This window comes from Gymnoscopelus braueri, assembly GCF_963280865.1.
Source record: "Gymnoscopelus braueri genome assembly, chromosome: 1".
NCBI lineage: Eukaryota > Metazoa > Chordata > Actinopteri > Myctophiformes > Myctophidae > Gymnoscopelus > Gymnoscopelus braueri.
Genome location: NC_137603.1, coordinates 27,015,317 through 27,036,119, shown reverse-complemented (window position 1 = coordinate 27,036,119; position 20,803 = coordinate 27,015,317). Strand labels below are relative to the sequence as shown.

The following is a 20,803-nucleotide window of genomic DNA, read 5'->3' as shown; positions in this document are numbered from 1 at the left end:
GGGAAGTCATCAATAAAAGATATCCTGCTGTGCTGCTGAACATTGACCTCCAACCAACACATTGTTTTCACAAGGGATTTGCTCTTGATTTTTGCTAGGAATAACATTAAATACCACTAAAGTTCCTAAATCTATATATATATAAACATTTAAAGTAAACTAATATATTTAGTAAACATTGCTGCTGAAACTTATTTGAATTCAGTCTTTAAAGGGCAAGACCACTTTGGTAGAGGTTTGGGTTGTGTAGTTACCTTGCCATGATGTAACTCCAAAGGTGGGCAAGAAATCAAAAATAATTGCTCCATTGATTAGAAATTGATAATTCAAAATATGCTCCCTATTGACTTACATTGTATGGTAAAACAGCTCTCAAAGTCACTATTTTAGCACGTAAACAAACGCAAACAAAGTTGATTCAGACAATATAGAACATCACCAAACCCAGTACTGTTTTTCTTTTTTAATAAAAAATGTCAACTTCCTGTTGATTTTGCCATTTTTAATAAGTAGAAAACCTGGACTGGATCCGCGGATCCGGATCCAGATCTTCAAATAGTAAAATCAACAGGAAGTTGACATTTTTATAAATAAAAAAAAACTAAAAAACTAAAGTACTGGGTTTGGTGATGCTCTATATTGTCTGAATCAGCTTTGTTTGTGTTCATTTATGTGCTAAAAGAGTGTCTTTGAGAGCTGTTTTACCATACACTGTAAGTCAATGAGGAGCATATTTTTTAATTGAAAAAAAACAAGTGTTTTGCTTATTCAACTGAGTTTTGCTGAAACTCAGTTTAATCAGGTCTTAGGTTGAAATGTTTGTTCCTACCGTTTAATACATAATTTAATACCCGTTCGTAGCCTGTTCACTGACTTACAACTTGAACTGGACAAAATACAAGCATGATTACTTTTTACTTATGTTGGTGGAATAAGAGGGAGGGGGGGGATTAATTTTCATCTGCCATTATTAGTAACAGAGATTGTGGTTCACGTGGACAGCATGTTGGGTTAACTAGGCTGGTGGGGGTTGCACATTTATTGCACATCTGCTGGCCATTGGCTGTCCTCTCTGTACCCTGATACTGTCACGCTGGGACTGAATGGCCAGACGCCGCCCACCTTCATGGACTTCCTGTCGCTCCTTTCGACAGGGTCATCCACTTCGTCACAGGGGTAGAAGCCGGGGAATGGTGTGAAGGGGTTGACCCTGGGCCGGCAGGAGCCAGAGAAAGTCCCCATGAGACTGGAGATGTTGCGCAGAGAAGAGACGGTCTGGGGCAACAGGGAGGAGTCCAGGTCCAGCAGGTCCGACAACAGATTCCTGGCCTCGTTGATGACCGAAAGGTCCACACCATTGCCACTCACCGCACCCTGTCATGCAAAATGTGTGCATACGCACAAATGCACAAACAAGACACATTCACAAAAACATAAGCCACCAACAGACACAATGTCAATGTCTGTATCGAGTTTCAAAACACCGGTTCTCAAAGTGGGGTCCGGGGACCACCACGGATCTTGACCTTGAGAGGGTTCCAGGGGGTCTCCACAAAATGAGAACAGTTTAAACGCTTAAGCCCCGTCTTATCTACTAGCTCACAATGTAATGCGAAGCGTTGTGAGCTTGCAGATTTTTTATTATCGAAAAATGAAAAAAAGCTTTCGTTATGGGGTCCCTGGAACAAAACCTTTTCAAATGGGGGCCCGTGGGCAAATACAAATCAACTCGGGGGTCGTTGACATTAAAATCTTTGAGAACCACCGTTTTAAATATTGATATCGTGATACTCCTGTGGATAGGCAGGATGGGACCTTTTCACAGCCAGCAGTCCTTATCACTCTCATCACTGCTAGAATGTACGTATGCATGGCAGTATGGGATGACAGCAGGCCTCTGAGCTCATAGCATCGATCGTGGCTAATTGAGAGCCGGCAGTGATGTCAGTGATGAAGTGGAGTGCTGGTGGTGCGTACGCAGAAATGCAGGGCAAGCACTTTGGCACTCGGTGACGTGGGTCGGGAGGCATTACTTATGCAGAGCTGGCATAAGCGATGCCGGATGGAGATTCCTCACCCCGTATTGGCTTACCTCACCCCCCTTTTAGCTCACCCCCAGCCCCATTCCCTCAGGAGCCCCACCTTCTCATAATTCCTCTCGTCTTGCTTCTTCTCCCTGACTCTACCCATCTACCCATACCTTGTCCCCTCTCTTCCCTCTGGCTCGTCTCATCTTCGTCGTTCTCATCACTTCTTGTCGGAGGCAGCCAAGTAAGTTGTAGGTCAGAAACTAAGCTTGGTTTTGGTGCCCATGTTATGCAGTTCGGTGGATACTTAGCGGAGCTCAAAAACATCCCAAAAGGGGTATTTTTGTTTTAACAAGCAAAAATGTTGTTTATTTGTTAGCTGTTAGCTGTGTCCTAAAGCACCGCTAGTCTTCCTGGGGTCCTCTTTGCAAACCACCAGATGCAAAAATGTTGCATCTGGTGTCCTGGAAGCAGATGACGTCTTTTAGGCTGCAGTAGCCAACACTTTTGCGTACACAAATATTTCAGAACCTTATCAAGGTGGTAGAAAATATGTGGCATGACAACAATTTCTCAGCCATTGTATGCCGGTACTATATTTGTTCAGTGTGAGTTTACACCATTTGTTGCTCTCTCACCCTGCCAAAATATATCGCAGTAGGAAATGAACGTCATGAACCTAATTTACAGACCACATGAACCCTACCGACCCTGTTCGGGGCATGTGATAATAATAGATAAACAATCAGAGAAAATGGGTGAACATTAGGCGAAAATAGCAGTTCTACAAGCTCACAATGCATTGTGTTGCAATGCGTTGCAACGCAATGCATTGCAATTTAGTTCCGATCCCACCCGAACCTCTGAATGACGTCATAATGTATTTTTGGACCGAACAAATGTCGGTTGTTCTGGTGTAGTATGCAATGGGCTTTGCTATTCCTGCACAATATTTGAACAAAGAAATACAACTAACGTACAGTATTGTATACACAGACATACTGACCTGATATTGTGGTTTGTACCAATGCTTCAGGTCCCAGTCCCACAAGATCATCTGAAAACAAAAACAAACAAAAAAACAATTAAGTTAAAGGCCTTATGGGTATGCACTGTATGTGGGTGAGTTTCGGTGTGTGTTTGTGTAAGAAAAAGTGAGATGTATTATGTATTTACATACAGTATGAAGTGCACAGGCTTTGACCTAAGCCCCAGTAAAATGGCTCATGACGTCACAGGGACAGCAATAGTGATAGGGCATTATGCGAGTTGTGTCTGTCTGTTATCTAAACACATAGTGGAGCAACAGCCAGATTGAGGATTTCCTGCACATGATGCACTTTCTACTACAACTCTGTTAATGCACGCTACCTATGAGACAGCACACTGAAGTCTTTCACTGAAAGCAAAACAAGAAAATCAAACCACTAAAACCACAATGGTACGCCTACAATGGAGCTATGAGATCTTATCTGACTCCAACTACGTCAATCGCCAGCATTTCCACCTTATCTATCTGTTGGTCACCAAACAGAGCTTGCACACCCTACGCTAACGTAGAGCAGTTGGCAAACGCTGTGCAACAATGTGGCTGCTGTTGAACTTGAAATAACCTAATATTTGACCGTCAAAGAACAAATGCCATACTTATTTATCATAGATACTTAGTGAATAGCTTAATTTATATTGCTGTGAATTAGGCAGGTCATACAGAGAAACATGAGAAAGACACATAGGCTGAATCTTGTTAATGTTGAGTACATACCAATTTTTAAGTTGTGAAAATATGATTATCTAAGTTTATCTAACTACTGAATGTCTGCAAACTATGAAAGTGATAAATTACACCTTCCTCCTGCTACAAATCTTGATCCAGACCATTTTAAACAACAACTTGAGGAATTATTTTTGGTGTAAGTATAGGTATTGTCCCTCCCCAGGTATGTTTGAGGAGAAACCCATGGCAATGTTACATCTAGGCCAGTGGTTCTCAAAGTTTCTTGAGGGGGGTCCAAATGGAACATTACAGGTCTGTAACTCTGAGTGCACAAATGGAACCAAACGGACCCGTAACATTTGTACACTCTCGGAGTTACAGGGGTTCTTGAAAATAAAAGAGTATGAGACCCACTGAACCAGGCAAAACACATTTAACTCAGGGTCAGTCAGTACGCAGTCTCACTCCTCCCCACAAGGGGGTGAGACAAGATTCAGTCTCCACCTCTTCTCAGACCTCCATAAACAGCAAGCAAAGCAACCTCCACCTAACCCATCAGAATCTAATGTAAAAACAAAGATGCACGGGGTAACAGCAGTTCATCCTTCCCTGCTCACTTTCCTCTCAATAGCAGCGCACCACATTACATAAACATGACATGAAGAATCTAATCAAATATTTAAGGAGGACTTGACACTCCATTCATCAGTTGGTCGTTGTCAACCATGTACGGATCCTTAAACCGGGTTTAAGCTATTATATATACAGTATGTACACACACACACACACACACACACACACACACACACACACACTTTTTAAGTAATTATGTATTTATTTTGTACAGTAGTGGAATAGTGCATGTACAATTTTGTTATATCAAAATTTTATAAGGAAAAACAAGCGAGCCATGCCCAGTGAGACCCACTCTTAAATGTTTGAAAATACATAAGCTAAGGCTAAGCTTGCATCAATCTCCCAGTGCATAACACTAATTGTTATTGTTTTGTGAGCAACGTAAGATGGGCAGTGGGCTGTGGCCACGGTTGTTAAACGGATCAGTGGCTCTGTCGCCTCCGATTTCTCTAAATCGTCCGCTACTTCATTGATCGGAGCGGGACGTCGGGGTGGTTGTCACCGGCATCTGTACAATGCTGCCAAACATTTAATATGGCAAATAAGCCCTGCCATGGCAACCCGACAAGAGAGGGCAGCAAACAATGCTGCGGACACCATGGCAACAGGATGGCGGGAGACGGACGGAGGAGAGAGCTGTTGGCCGTCAGCTTGTTTACGGAGAGATGCAGGCGAGCAAGAACTTGGGGAAAAGGGCAGGGCGCGGGGATGAGGCTCTGAAGGACGGGATTAAACGCTAAAGGACACTGACAAAGACTGAGGGAGATAAAGAGATCGCAAACTAACCTGTGCACTCACTGTGCAATCCTGAGTGTTCATTTAACTCTGAGTGTACAATTGAAACCACATGGACCCCCATGGGTCCATTTGGCTACATTTGTAAACTTTATAAATGGATAAATCGTGGACACACAATTTATCCAGATGTACAAGCTCGCAGCGTGGCACCAAGTGGCGCGCTGTGAGCTTGTATATCTGCTATTTACATCGCGATGGGGCATGTTGGGATCTTGTTGTACATCAGTTATTGAGTTCTTTGCTTGTTCATAGTATAATTAAAGTTGAATATCCTCCTTTTCATATAAAGTTGAATATATATGCTTAACTGAATTTTGTATCTATGAAAAATTTGCATTTTGTACTATTTATTTGTTTGCTTATAAGTTTTTCAAACATTTGAAGATTTTTGTACTTTTCTTTACAAATTATTGTGCCCCTAGGACTGGCCCAAAAACCTGGCATCGGCCCGGGGCTCTAATTTTGAATACACAGCAGCATACAACTAGCACACACTGGTCCATGTAACATTCTGTGAACAGCTGAAGCTCTATGCCTCAGCATCTCGGCGGTATACACGTGCAAACACGGACCCGTCCAACCTCAAGTGGGGAGCGCTGCACACAGCGCCCGAGGCAGTGCGAGGTGGTGCTGCTGCCGCCTTGCTACCGGTACCACCGGTGCTGCCAGAGTCAGACCTTTAAGCCACAACTAACCTTGTTTACAGATTCAGACCCTTTGTCGGGGTCACCAGATCACATGGCTTTTCAACAAAGGAGAAGACATTTTGTTAGCGATGTTATGAAAACATCGCATGAGGGCGTACACAGTACACACACACACACACACACACACACACACACTGATCCTACTGCCACCACTTGCACGCACACACACACATTATAGATCATGTCGGCTCTCACAGATTTGAGTGCTACAGGGTCAGGACATTGAAAGGTAGACTAAATATAAATGGCCGTAAATCAGCCAACACAGAACAAGCGGCCTCCTCGTTCAATTTCACACAACCCTAACTGCCATTTAAAAAGCAAGAGAGCTGATAATGCGGAGACATTTTTATAACAATGTTAGACCGGTCAGACATTTACAACTCAGATAAAACCAGGCAGCATAGTCTCTCACACAGACATCTTTAGCATAGTTATGCTTGTAACAAATCAGGCATGTTGTCCAGTGTGCATTTTTCTTTCACGGTCTTGCCTTTATTGTAGGGCTGGGCAATTCACCGAAAGTATATCAAAACCGATATTTAGAACCAATAACCGACAATCTTGCTCATGTAAGCGTATTTTTTCGACACAGAAACATTCTAATCGATTTTTTTATAATCGGTTAAATCGAATAAGTCTGATTAACCACTTAAACCTGTGTTACAATTCGCTGTACAATTGGTAGCATACAACATAGTGAAAAAAGCTGACGTACAATCTGTCAATGCGTCGCATCATGATGCGTTGTGAACTTGTAGATCTGCAATTTTCACTATTACATTTTTTCTTTAATCAATTAATTAGAAGTTTGAAATAATTGATAATGATTTGAAGTCATATCGACCTGCCCAACTTCATGGTCACACCTGGGGGCAAACATGTGCAACCAATAGTGCATGAGAGGTAGGTGTTGACATGTGTTTGTCTCCTGCTTAACCCCACAGCCTCAAATTCTGGCAGATGGAGATGAATAACTACTACACACACACACACACACACACACACACACACAGAGAATCTCACAGCTAAACACAGTGCACTGCACACACATCAATTCATCAGTTCCAAATACATAGTTATTATTTAACATGAGCCCAGTACTAAATATTTCATAACAGGAGTCAATAAACCTATGCAAGCTACTAGCCAGCGAGTTGCACTTGTGTGTCATATTAGCCAGGCTTTAGCACTGAGGTGTGAGAGGTCGGGTCTGAGCTGGAACTGATAAAAACACGCTAATGTGTGTGTGTGTGTGAGAGAGAGAGATAGAGGGAGTTGGGGGGGGGGGCATTTGTATGGAGAGCAGCAGAGCAGTGCTGACGTCGGTCGGCAGCGACACATAACGGCGTCAGCAGGCCTCTGCAGACGCACGCGCTGATAATGAAGGCTGCACTCTGGCAGTCACACAGACTCGTCTTGCACACACACACACACACACACACACACACACACACACACACACACACACACACACACACACACACACACACACACACACACACACACACACAAGAATTAAATTCCACCGCGAGCGCACCTACGACATGCACAGGGCGATAAAGAAAGCGAATGATAAGAGAAAATAAAAAAGAAAGAAAGAATGCTACATTGAGAGCATACTACCCCCCCATATATATATATATATATATATATATATATATATAAATACAAATATATATATAAAACCCTCAGTGTTACTGTTAATGTATCCATTTGTAACTGTACACATGGAACCAAATGGACCTGGTTCCATTTTGTACACTCACACCATAGTTACATTTAGGGGTGCAACAGCTAATTGAACTAATCTATTTAATTGATTATAAAATAAGGAATTGATCATTTAACAAAGTTATCAATCCCTATTTTGGAGCCTTGCAACGGCTTGTGAGCTTCTAGATATGCTATTTTCACTATTTTTGCGCGACACCATTGTGCAACGAAGTATAAAATAATATAAAAAAACTAATAAATAGTATGAATATAAAATAAAAAAAACTCCTCTCGATTAATCAAAAAAGTAATCGACAGAATAACCGATAAGAAAACAAATGGATGCTCGCAGCCCGAGTTAGATTCCCACTGCGTAGTTGTACTGTGTAACGAAACAGAGGCCTCCAGTGTTTATGTCCCACTACTGGCCTGACATGCTAGCTAATATGCCCTGGATAAAGGCTGTGGGCCTTTAGCACAGCGTGCCAAACCTCAGGCAGGGCCAGCGAGGGTTAGCCAGGAGAGCCGGGGGGGTTTGAGGGGGGTTAGGGGGGGGGGGGGGGGGGTGTCACCAGTGTCGTCAGGGCAACCTGGCAGGACCATGGAAAATTCTTTGAGTAGGGAAAGGGGCTTGTGGAAAACGTCATCCTTCCCTTTTCACACTCACCTACCACTTCACTGACCAGGTGCTTCTTCTGTGTGCCTGTGTGTGCCTGTGTGTGCCTATGTGTGTGTGCCTGTGTGTGTGTGTGTGTGTGTGTGTGTGTGTGTGTGTGTGTGTGTGTGTGTGTGTGTGTGTGTGTGTGTGTGTGTGTGTGTGTGTGTGTGTGTGTGTGTGTGTGCTGCAATAACCAGTGGTGGGTAAAGTATATAATCGAGTAAATAAATACTCAAGTACATCTTACGAAGTACATTTCCTTTTTAATATCAATGCATTGCTGTATTGACATTTAGAACATTTGTCCCCCAAAAAAAATAATTAAATAAAATCAGACATTTTTCAAAAATAGTGAAAATAGAAGATCTACAAGCTCACAACACGTTGCACCGCAAAGTAAGTTGTCCCTTCCTAGAAAATGTAATGGAGTCAAAAGTACAATATTTCTATTTCAAATGCAGCAGAGAGAAAGTCATGTGCTTGCAAAGAAAATGTGTAGAGTATCCAAGTAAATGTGCCTAGTTACTGTCCACCACTGGTAATAGCCTGTAGCAACAACTGCTCTGCAACACGTACAGTACACTTAGGTCACTGCAACACTAGCTATCATCTGGGGTTCCATTTATTGTATTTTACTTTTTAAAGGCGTGTCTCTCTGTACCTACACAGTAAAATGTACACAGTAAAACAAATTTCGGCCTGGACCACTGGCGTAGCGGTCCAGGAGCCTAGGCTCAGTGTAGCCTGACAGCGGGGTCACGGGTTCGAGTCCCGATCCCGACGGCCTTTGCGGCATGTCACTCCCCATCTCTCTCTCTCCCCATTTCCTGTCAGCCTACTGTCCTATCGAAAAAAAAGGCATAAAAAGCTCAAAAATAAATCTTTAGTAAAACAAATGTCAATGTTAATTGTATCCATTTTGTAGTGAACAAATTGTACACTTTAAAAAATATATATATATTTTTACAGGTGATGGTTTTCTATGCCACACACAGTTACTGTCTACATGGCTAAATGGTGACACACCCACAGATGGTCCCAGTCTCTCTTTAATGGTTAGACATACAGACAGAATAACTAATATTTATTGCATTTCAAAAACATCCTGCATATCTGTAGTCGCCAATATGGATGTAATATCAGCCATGCAAAGCATGGAGAAGTGAAGAGCAAGACCAAGCTTTTTGAGCAGCTGTGGTCCTCAACATTTTCATTTCAAGGACCCCCAAATTGATATGCGTTGGGCCACGGACCCCCATCTGAAAGAAATTGGTTCCAGAGGCCCCCATAAGAGAAGATTTGTGTTGCAAGTTTCCAAAGTTATTCCACATTTCACAATTTTCCAAGATTTATCAAAACATTTGAAAATAGCAGCTTGAGCTTGTACAAGCTCACAGGTAACGCCATTTTTGAATAGCCGAAGTATAAAAATAGGGTTAAAGTGGGTACACTATTCATCATTTTACTGGGGACCCTCTGGAGAACCCCCTCAAGGACCCCTGGGGGCCCTCAAACACCACTTTGAGAACCACTGTTTTAGAGGATATCCTGATAAAAGTGATTATGAAAGTCTAGCATGATGCAGTGCTTCATGTGATTATGAAAGTCTAGCATGCCTGTATGGCCTTGAAGATGAAAAAGCCACTAGTACCATGCATATTGACAAATATGGGCTGTGAATACCAGGCCCTCATTAAAGGAAGTACTACCTTGTACACAACAGGAATGTTTACCAAACTATTGGCAGTGTGCACAAGAAATTTGGCGCTGATCGGTTCAGCGGTTTGCGAGATTAGCTCTGAATGCGCGCGCACACACACACACACACACACACACACACACACACACACACACACACACACACACACACACACACACACACACACACACACACACACACACACACACACACACACACACACACACACACACACACACACACACACACACACACACACACACACACACACAGCGTCTTTCAGAGCCTTAAACATTTTTTGTTGGAACATGTATTATACTTTATAAAACTCTACTACAGTATATACTAGATACACAATATCACTGGGCCTTCCCAATAATTACAGTATAATGGAAGGTGTGCACAGGCATTAAGAGGATTTGAAGGCTATTGCACTTTTTTGGTTTAAAAGCTAATGGCTTGTTATGGGTATAACACACAACATGCCATTTGCTAAGAGGTGGTTATTAGTGGATGGGAGGTTGATGTCTTGGGTTGATTAGTTTGCCTTAATGAGACAATGTAACATAAAGCAAAGACATGATGCAGCATTACAGAAAGGGAGAATTCTAAATATTATTGCTATGCAAGTTCAGTCCAACTTAATAACATTGTGCATGTGTTGCTTCTAGAATGCATGTGGTTAGTAACTTTCTAATGACAGTGTGAAAGCACAGAGTAGGTACATGTCCTTCAGATGCATAGTGGATCTTATCTATCCGCCAGGCTAGTGCAAAATAACCTTTAAAGATTGGACGTGCCAACATTGTCTTCAATTAAACAAAGACAAAACTGAAGTAACTAGTTTTTGAGCAAAGGAAGAACGATTAAAAGTCAGTAAAACACACAAGCCATAAATCTTAGTCATGGATTCTGACCTGATCTTTAACCATTTAAACCCTCTGCACTTAGTAAAACGGACCTGAGCTGGCTCCGTTTTACCTCTACACCAAATCTCTTTGTCGAAAATAGCAGAGGAGATACAAGCTTACAAGAGAGCTTGCAGATCTGCTATTTTTTGGCAAATGTTCTCCCCAGAATAGGGATGCTGGGGCTCAAGTAGTTAACAGCCACATTGACAATTATAAGCCTGCTATCACTTTAAGAATATATCACGGATTAAAGGTATTATGTCGTGTCTGTGGTCTCCCTAAAAAAAAACAGCTCCAGTTGTTTCAATCAGAACGCTGCTGCTGGAGTCCTTACTAATACCAAGAAAGTGGATCATATCACTTCAGTTCTCAGATCTTTACACAGTGGTTCCCTGCCTGTAAAAGAATTGATTTCGAAATACTACCGTTGGTCTATAAAGCATTGAATGGTTTTTAGGGCCATAATACTTTTCTGATCTTGTGCTACACCATGAACCGTCAAGACCTCTCCGGCCGTTTGGGACAGACAGCAGCATTGTGTTTTCTTATGCACCACATAACTGCTACAATTCTCAAATGAAAGCTGAACTATTTTCTGTTTGCTGCTGCCTTTTTACTTTTATTTATGCATATTTATGTTTCATTTTAGCTTATTCTTATTCTCTTCACTCTTTAATAACTATTTTAAATTTTATTCAAATGTCCTTTAATGACCTTTTTCTTTAGCAATGTCTTGTCTTTAGCACTGGCAAAGTTTTGTGGAAAGCACTTTGCCTTCCAGCCTTATTGTTGAAAAGTGCTGTACAAAAAAACTTGCCTTTAGATGGTTTTCAAGCTGTTTGTCATGATTTCAGAAATGTATTGCAGTAACCTAGCATAATGCACATCTCAAAATTTGTGTAGGTAAAACTTTGCAGAGTACAATCGCTAAGTCACTATGATAAAGTGTTATACACAGGTGCGCAGGTCTTACAACAACAGTACAATATATTGTGATTGGGTACATAAGACCCCGACATAAAATAAGTCCAGATGCATGACACCAAATATTTAATGGCTATTACAAACCATGATGCTTAGTGTCCAGTGCTGAAGTGCAGAAAGCGAGTGATAAAGACAGATGTTTCCAATAACCAAAATGTACAGTAAGTGTTTTAATACAGGGTTTGTCTGTATGTCAACACAAAAGTAGACCAATCACAGCTCATGCCACTACGTGCGTGATGTAGTGCCTGGTGTAACTTACTGTAGCAGAAAACAGACTAGACCTGATACAGGAATGTTACGCATCTTTGTTTTTGCTACAACCGAAATTTGGGTATGTTTAAAAGTTTTTTTAAAATATGTGTGTACTCAGACAAGTGGTTAAATCAGACAAGTGATGTACATCTGTTTTGGTAAGTCAGGATCAACAGAGCTTTTATCCCGGCTAGCGGCTATTGGTCAGTCTGACTGGATTGCCATGGAATTTGCTGTTCTTCTTCATGCTCCCCAAACTCAGACTGTTGAGCCAAACTGATTTTGGAAACCAAATGGCCTTATTTCAAGCGCCACCATTCTGACAATGTTTCCAATAGCACACAATCAACACAAAATCTATTGGGTGGCTTTCCATGAAACTCGTGGCGGGGTGCATGAATGCATGTTACCCGAAGGATGCGCGCGCGCACGCACGCACGCACGCACGCACGCACGCACGCACGCACGCACGGCCTGGTTTCTATGACTTTTGGAGGGAGAATTGGATAGGCTACAAAATAATGATTTATTCACCAATTGAACACCACATTACATTGTGCAGCTTCATTCTCAAACAGCACAACAGGTTAATAAAAGGTGTGGAACTTAGGTTTGAAAGGATGCTTCTCTGTCGAAGAGCTGTCCATAACTTCTACCACACTAAATCACAGCATGTGCCCCTACCATTGCCGAGGAGGTTTCTGCCTGCTTCCTTATACTGTCTGTGGATGTGACAGCCAGCCAGCTGTGGTTCTATTGCAGCGTCAGACAGAATGACAGACACACACACACACACACACACACACACACACACACACACACACACACAGACGGGCCAGAATAAAGCAGACTAAAGGGCAGAAAAAGTAGCAGCTAAAGGGGAAAACTGAGCTCAGGAATTATGATCATGTTCCACGGGCCTCTGGAATTGCTGAGGCAGGTTAGTTGCCCCCCCCCCCTCCTTCCGATTACGGGGGAAGGACAAGGGACGGATGAGTGAGAACAAGGGACAACTCTGTATAATGGGGCAGTATGTTGTTGACATAAAATCATATTGTGATATACTGCAATAACCGTATGAGTGTCCTGTCTGTGCTTAGCCCATTAAGACTGGGAACGCATCTGTGTCATTTTAAGATTTCTTTGGCTATTCAAAAAATAGCAGATATACAAGCTCATAGCGTGGCATGAGCTTGTAGATCAGGTTTTTTTTTTAGAAAAATCGTGAAAATTGTGTGCAAATCTTTGAATATACATGTTTTTAAAGCGAAAATTTTTAACTCAAATCTTTGCTTCTGGGGATTCTACAAATGTCTTCTAAATCCTAACATTTAAATATATATATCAGTGGTTCTCAAAAATGATATGCATTTGGCCGTGGACCCCCATCTCAAAATATTTTGTTCCAGAACTTCCAGGGACCCCCAGAAGTTGTAACAGAAGAGTTAAAAATGTTCGCTTACAAAAATATATATATATTCAAAGATTTGCACCCATTTTCAAGATAAAAAATAAATAAAAATAGATCTACAAGCTCATAGCGTGGCAGTTTGTATATCTGCTATTTTTGAATAGCCAAAAAATCTTAAAATGACACAGATGCGTTTCCGGTCTGAATGGGTTAAGTCCATACATAACATTTGCAGGGTGCGCGCGGGCGTGTGCGTGGATTCAAGCATGTGTGTGAGTGTGAGTGCACTGGCTGAAGCTCATCCAGGAGTGTGAGCAGCTGCTAGGGCTGGTTGATTTACGACCGTCACACCCGCAGCCAACAGGCCCGGCGGACAATAATGCATAACATACATTGTCGTACTACGGCTAAAGACAGCCGATCTACAAGCTCACAGCGCGTTGCAAACTGCAAAGCGCTTTGGGCTTGTAGATCGTCTATTTTTGGTGCGCGACACCGTTTGCGTGACAAAATATAGATTAGGCTTAACTGAGAAAACAAAGGCTGAACTTTAAGGCGGTGACCCCAAAAATATCCAACACAGAAACAACAGCAATGGACATGTGCCCCCCCCCCCCCGCCCCCCCCCTTATTGACATTACGATACTTTTGTTTTTGCAATATATTGCAATATGTGCACTTATATAACCTATATATAAAAAAAAGCTGGAGCAACATAATTTCACCATAGACAGATCTGCATACATCTAAACTTCAAAAGCTCCATTTGGAAATAATTTAGCACTCCAGCAATGATTAGGGTGATTTTAGAAGACAAAAAAGGCAGTTCAAGATTCTGGTTGACTCAACATGACATCTCTGTGAGACCAGTTGCCAAGAAGTAATTAAATCATTATGTTATTCATAAGATGAACTGTACCGTTTTTCTCCCAGATTAGTCATGAAAAATGTGAACCTTGATAGTTTTCATTTCCTATCAAGTAAAAAGTGACTGACTGGCCCAATTTGCCATAGCTGTCCTTTGCAATGTTACTATTGCACATGTGTACATGTCATTGCTGAAACGATATATGATGCAAACACAAACACACACACACACACACACACACACACACACACACACACACACACACACACACACACACACACACACACACACACACACACACACACACACACACACACACACACACACACACACACACACACACACACACACACACACACACAATATATTGTATTTTGATTGATTGAATCTCAGATTATTTAACTGTTGACACCTGACCCCACAGCTGATGTCAATGAAGCTACTGTACACAGTAGATACTGGTGCACCGCTAGTCTCTCATGCCAGACAACTCTTCCACAATCTTCAAACGCTACAAAGTTGCGAGAGGAAAGCAGTCATCTGTTAGTCATTTCCGTTCATGAAAACGTATATCGTTGCGATGTCGGGCAGAAACCTCTCATCTCCATGTTTGAACTTTGTGTTTTTTGGTAAATTAATGCCCTTCTTGATCATACTACAGCGTCACACAAAAGCATCCAAAGTAGCAGATCTACAAGCTCGAAACACGGCGCGAAGCGATGCGTTTCGAGCTTGTAGATCTGCAAATTTTGCCATTTTCAGCGCTTCTGATGTACAGAATATTAGAAAATTGTGTGAGCCAACATGTCTGTCTCTAGAGAGACTAGTGCACCCCACCCCCCCCCCCAGGGGTGCAGCCTGTGGCTGGATCATTGAACTAAAGCCCTCGTCCACAAAATGCTGCTAACGTTTAAACATTGCAGTTAACCACTTAAGCCCTACACTCAAGACGAATAGTGACGAATAGCCGATCTACAATCTCACAATGTGCCACAACGTGACGCGTTCCTGTGAGCTGATTTCTTGGCTTTTTTTTTATCGATATGCCAAAAAATTGTGACACCAGGGCTAGAGTGGTTGAATACATCTAATAAAAGCCGATAGGAATTTGCTGTACTTCACCTCTGTTGTTTCTGATCATCTATTCCAGTGGTTCTTAAAGTGGCGTCCAGTGACCCTTGGGATTCCTTGAGGGGGGGGGTCCAAATGCACCATTATAGGTCTGTAGCTCTGAGAGTGTACAAATTTTCAATTTTGGGGTTTTTCCCTTAATCAAAAAGTTTGAGATCCGCTGATCTATCCGATGCTGCTGAGGAGGCCGTGACAGAGCCTAGCCTACAGTAACATGCTGAATGGGTTTTGTAAGACATTAAGAGTGCTACAATACTGTACAGCAGCCTGTGCACATTCTTCTAAAAAGACACAATACAGGCTTTTCTTAAGTCTCCCGATAACATTTGTAAATCCATGGAGAAGAAATGAAACCACTGATAGAAAAAAATAAGTCTGCTCAGATTGCTGTTGTACTCTTGAGGTTTAAGACCTAAAAGGAGTTGGAATTGTGACTGACGGGGTCTATTAGAAAGAGAGAGGAATGCACAGCTTACTTAGGGGAGAAAATCTCTGCACAACTGTCAGCATTCACTCTCATACTTGAAGTTTCTGCTGCTGGCGGCTCGCCAGGCAGAGTGAAGCTTGCATAATGACAAACACGTGTTTGCAGGAACAACAAAAATGCCACAATCTGAGTAAGGTCAACCCTAGTACGTCAATGATGAACTTTTTCCCACAATGGCATGTTTCACTCTCAAATGGCCCATAACTGTACTCACAACTATTTGGCTGTGATCACCGCCATAACGCTACAGACAACTACAGACGCTGACAGCTACCACTGCATTTGCAGTTTCTTCAGCCCATAAAATGAAAACCTTAGAGCCAGGCTGATACATTGGTTTAGGCTGATACATCGACCATGATTTGACTATTTTTTTTCAGCGACATTCAGTATTGGCAATATAATACAGCCGATGATAAACCACTTTTAACCTGCTGTTGTCAAAAGTATTCAAAACATTCTCATAAATAACCGATCTACAAACTCACAATGTGTCACAGTACAAAGCAATGCAACAGTACATCGGAATTTTTTTTTATTTCCGAATGTTCTAGTTTTTCAAATAGAAAATAACCCATTTTGGACTTTTTGACTAAAAACATCAGTCAAAACATCTATAATAAGGACTCTCCCAAATCAGGATTGGTATGAAACCCAAACAATCTTGTATCAGTCGGGCTCTAGTTGCGATTCAACTTGAGTAACAACTGTTACAGATTTGTTTGAAGGCTGTGTGTCGAGTGCAGTCCCTGTCAGTCACTGCTGTCCTGTGCTCTCAAGCATAGTATTGTGCCCTGTTCACGTAGGTCAAATCTGTACTGGCAACGGGCCCACTCAAACACCACCACCCTACACATGCCCACATCAACTTGAAAAACTACCCAAAAGGATGTGAATCTATAGACCAAGAAAATAAATATGAATTAACCAATTAAGACAGCTTGACAACCTAACAACACATATACTGAACAAATGTACCAAGGTAAAACACTGGACTCCACACTTAATCAAATGGAGACATCATCTATCGCTGCTAAAAAAATCATGTAATCTTTGCATGAGTTTATTCACTTATACTCATTTTATATTTAGCCGTACAACGGTTGCATGGCATAAATATCTGATATACAAGCGCAGCTGTTTTTGCAAAAAAAAATTTGGGGGGGGGGGAATTGATGAATGTTTTCGTCTATGACTTTCCTAAAATAGGGATGCCCGGTTGAAAGTGGTTAATCCAGTAGAGGCCATTCAGTAAAACCATGTCCCTATAAATAGTTGTAAGCAGTCTACCGTGTGCTGCAGGCAGGTTAGGTGTTATCAGCGCTTGATATCCTCTGTTGACCTGGGCCCTAGCAATGTATTACCATCACAGTAGTTTGGCAAGCATACAGGCATCCATGACCTTTGGAGAGTAGTGGCAGAGATCCCAAAACATAAATACCCTGAATAGCACTTCTCAAAGTCCTTTCTGCTTATTTTTATTTGCTCATCTGCATGTTCATAAAACGAGCCCCGGTCTATCTACTCTGAACACAAGCAATTATGAAAAGGACCATTGAACCTGTGACGCATGGAGTATACAGTCAGTACAACAGCTCAGCAAACTTTATGTGTCACCTGAAATTTATGAAGGCCTAGTTTATGGAGGCAAAATAACTAAGCAGCAGTTCGGAACAGGGTTTCGTGTAGCAGTAGTTAGTGTTATTATAGTTCCTTCCATTACAGATCAGTGGACAAGGCACTGGTTTGTGCATTTAATAAAAAAGGGCCATACCAGTCTAATTTAGCCATTAGCAGAGATTGCCTCTGTCTTCACACATGTTTGTGTACAGTCCATAAGTGTATGCAGTGTACACCATTAGTAGATCTCAGCAGCCTAATTTTTTTATGTCATTCACTGCCGTTCAGTGTGGAAAAACGGGAGTTCCTAGGTATACTGTAGGTAATTCACTCTTTTGAAAATTACCTATGCCATTGATTCGATGTAAAATTAATGATTTACCAGCCATTAAAATCTGCACATTGATATCAATATGCCAGGAAATATAGTTCCTTACTATCAATATGCCAGGAAATATAGTTCCTTACTATCAATATGCCAGGATATATAGTTCCTTACTATCAATATGCCAGGAAATATAGTTCCTTACAAGTGCTGCATTTCTTTACTTGAATTTGAACTTAAAAGAGGGCTTTTAACAGTACATTGTCATTTATTCAACATTGACAAAATGTAAACAAACACAATATATTTGAGGGTTATGAAAACTATGTGGCCTTAAACATTGTTGAAAAAATGTTTGAATTTACTACCAAATCGTTTGGACATGGGACCTGCCTACAGACCTCTCTTTGAAATACAGTTCTACTTGACCAATAATTTGATGACCGGCAGCAGTTCCGGTAGGAGACACAAAGAGCTGGTCATCAAATTATTGGCTTAGGAATGCGACAAAAACTAAAAATATCCATGAATTCAAGTCTCCATAGGGTTAGTAATTTTGGGGTGAATTATCCTTTTAAGACCATAACGAAATCTACTACTGTTAAGTAGGGGTGTTGGAAAAAATCGATTCGAATACGAATCGCGATTCTACTGTTGGACGATTCAGAATCGATTCTCTTTTTTTTTTAAATCGATTTAAAAAAAAAAAAAATGTTTTTTTTTTTAGGATCTTGGATTGACCTTTTACATTATTATCAGTTGATAAAACCTTTACAATTATAAAAGCTACATAAATGTTCTCATGCCAGTAGATTGGAGTAGATCCTGAAATCCTATGTTTTGAATCAAGAATCGTTTTGAATCGAGAATCGTTTTGAATCGAGAATCGCTTGAATCGGAAAAAATAGATTTTGAATCGAGAATCGTTTGTTTTGAAAAAATCGATAAAAATCGGAATCGTGACCCCAAGAATCGGAATCGAATCGTGAGATAGCAGACGATTCACAGCCCTACTGTTAAGATCCAGAAGTACAATGGACACCCAATGACCCTTTCAAAGACCCTTTCACCTCTGCTCAAGTGGGGTTTGAAGAGGCTGGATAGCAAATGTACGGTATATAGTCTGTTGGTCACTGTGGCATGATTAGAGGCTTTAGTCTCTCACAGCTCATTGGAGAACGTTGACCGAGCCAGGCCTCACACTATCCAATACAAAATGGCAGTACTAATTGGCCGCTACTTGTCAAGTTGAACTGTATTTCAAAGAGAGCCGAGTTCCAGAGACACATTCTGTGGGCCATAGTGACATTATAATAGTAAAAAACAAATGTCATCTGTGAAATCCTATTCTCTCAGGATCATAGTATTTGTTCAGCTGGAGTCCCCCAGAGCCTACACCTCTATTGCACAGAAAACTAGAAAAAGTGCTCCTCGGAGCACAGGTCTCCGCCAGGTCAGGTAGGCTATTGTGGCCTCCTGGTGGCGCTATAATAGGCCAACGTGAAAAGGGTGCCATTTCTTCTTAGGCCTTGCACGACAATCGGACACTGACTGCATTCATGATTTGAGGCATTTTGTTAAAAACTTTTGTTTTGCTAAATTAGACCTGCTGGTGGCGCTATAACAGGCCACTGTTAAAAGGGTGGCATTTGTTCCTCAACATAGCGTGAATGTGCGTGCAAAGTTTGACCGCAATCGGACGGTGCGTTCATGATTTGCGGAATTTTGTTCAAAACAAGCCAATAATGCAAACTTTAGATGTCAATCTTAGCCAATCAGGATGGAATATGAAACATCTGAAAGACACGTTTCGTTTAATGACTATAGAGATACTTTGTACCGATTTGCGTGATTTTTGGACAAAATCTGTAGGAGTACTGTCAAAAAATATGTTTTGCACAAATCGGCCTCCTGGTGACGCTATAACAGGCAGAGGTTCTGAATTGGCATCCAGGGAGTGTGTGTGAACAGTTTCGCTGCGATCAAGACAACGGTGCCGGAGATTAGCTGGTCACAGACGGACGGACACACGGACGGACGGACGGACGGACAGGGGGAAAAACATACTCTCTCAGACAATAAAACCTGACAATGGTGAATAAATCTGACTAATTTCTTACTACAGTGTGTCAGTAGCACAGTTCAAACACCACTGAACAGGCCAGCAGCTCGCCGTGGGGCTCCGGGCGGCAGAGGCCTCAGTACAACAGGAAGACTATACCTGATATGGACATGAGTGTTAGATCAAGGAGGCTTGAAGCCTTGTAAGGGAACATCTGGTTTTATCATGGAATCAGTGCAGGCTCCTCTCATAAACACAGCCTAACGCCTGAGCCCTGGAGCCCTGGCCAATAACAAGCATGTGAACATAGACTCCATCTATCAGAGCCAAGCAAGCGCAGGGCGGGGGAGAGGGAGGTGGGGGTTGGCGGGGGAGGGGGGGGGGGGAGAGGGAGAGCACGACTGAAAAATCGTCTGTTGTTAAGTAAATCATTTACAAAAAAGTGTCCGTCACAGGCCCCCGGCACACTGTTTTCTTATATCATTATCTTGACTGTCGCTACCCTGCAGCTTTCTCTTTTTCTGCATTGCTTTCAAGCAGCTGTCATTAAATTTGAGGTGACTGGGGGTTGGGAGGGGGGGGGGGCTGTTAAAAAAAGCTAAGAGGCTTACTGCTGTACAGCTATCAAGTTTAATGTCAAAATCAATCTGGATTTCTTTGGCCAAAAATGCTCTGGAGGACATTGCCGTCTGTAGGTCGAGCGCAGCTTGCAGAGTGTCAGTTGCAAAGAGACAATAACAATAATATCAACATGGCTACTACTGCTACACAACTCTGATAAGACAATTGTC

General features: G+C 41.8%; 1 protein-coding gene across 2 annotated transcripts in view; it reads right to left on the bottom strand.

Annotated features, from left to right (window-relative positions):
• The window catches only part of pde3b (phosphodiesterase 3B), a 77,010-nt gene that overhangs the window by 28,903 nt on the left and 27,304 nt on the right, over window positions 1-20,803 (bottom strand). For both annotated transcript variants that reach the window (XM_080427154.1, XM_080427155.1), the window contains exons 2-3: window positions 3,034-3,084; window positions 1,123-1,374 (exon numbers count right to left, since the gene is read on the bottom strand). In XM_080427154.1, coding sequence (XP_080283280.1) covers window positions 1,123-1,374; window positions 3,034-3,084 — 303 coding nt within the window. The remainder of the gene's footprint in view (window positions 1-1,122; window positions 1,375-3,033; window positions 3,085-20,803) is intronic.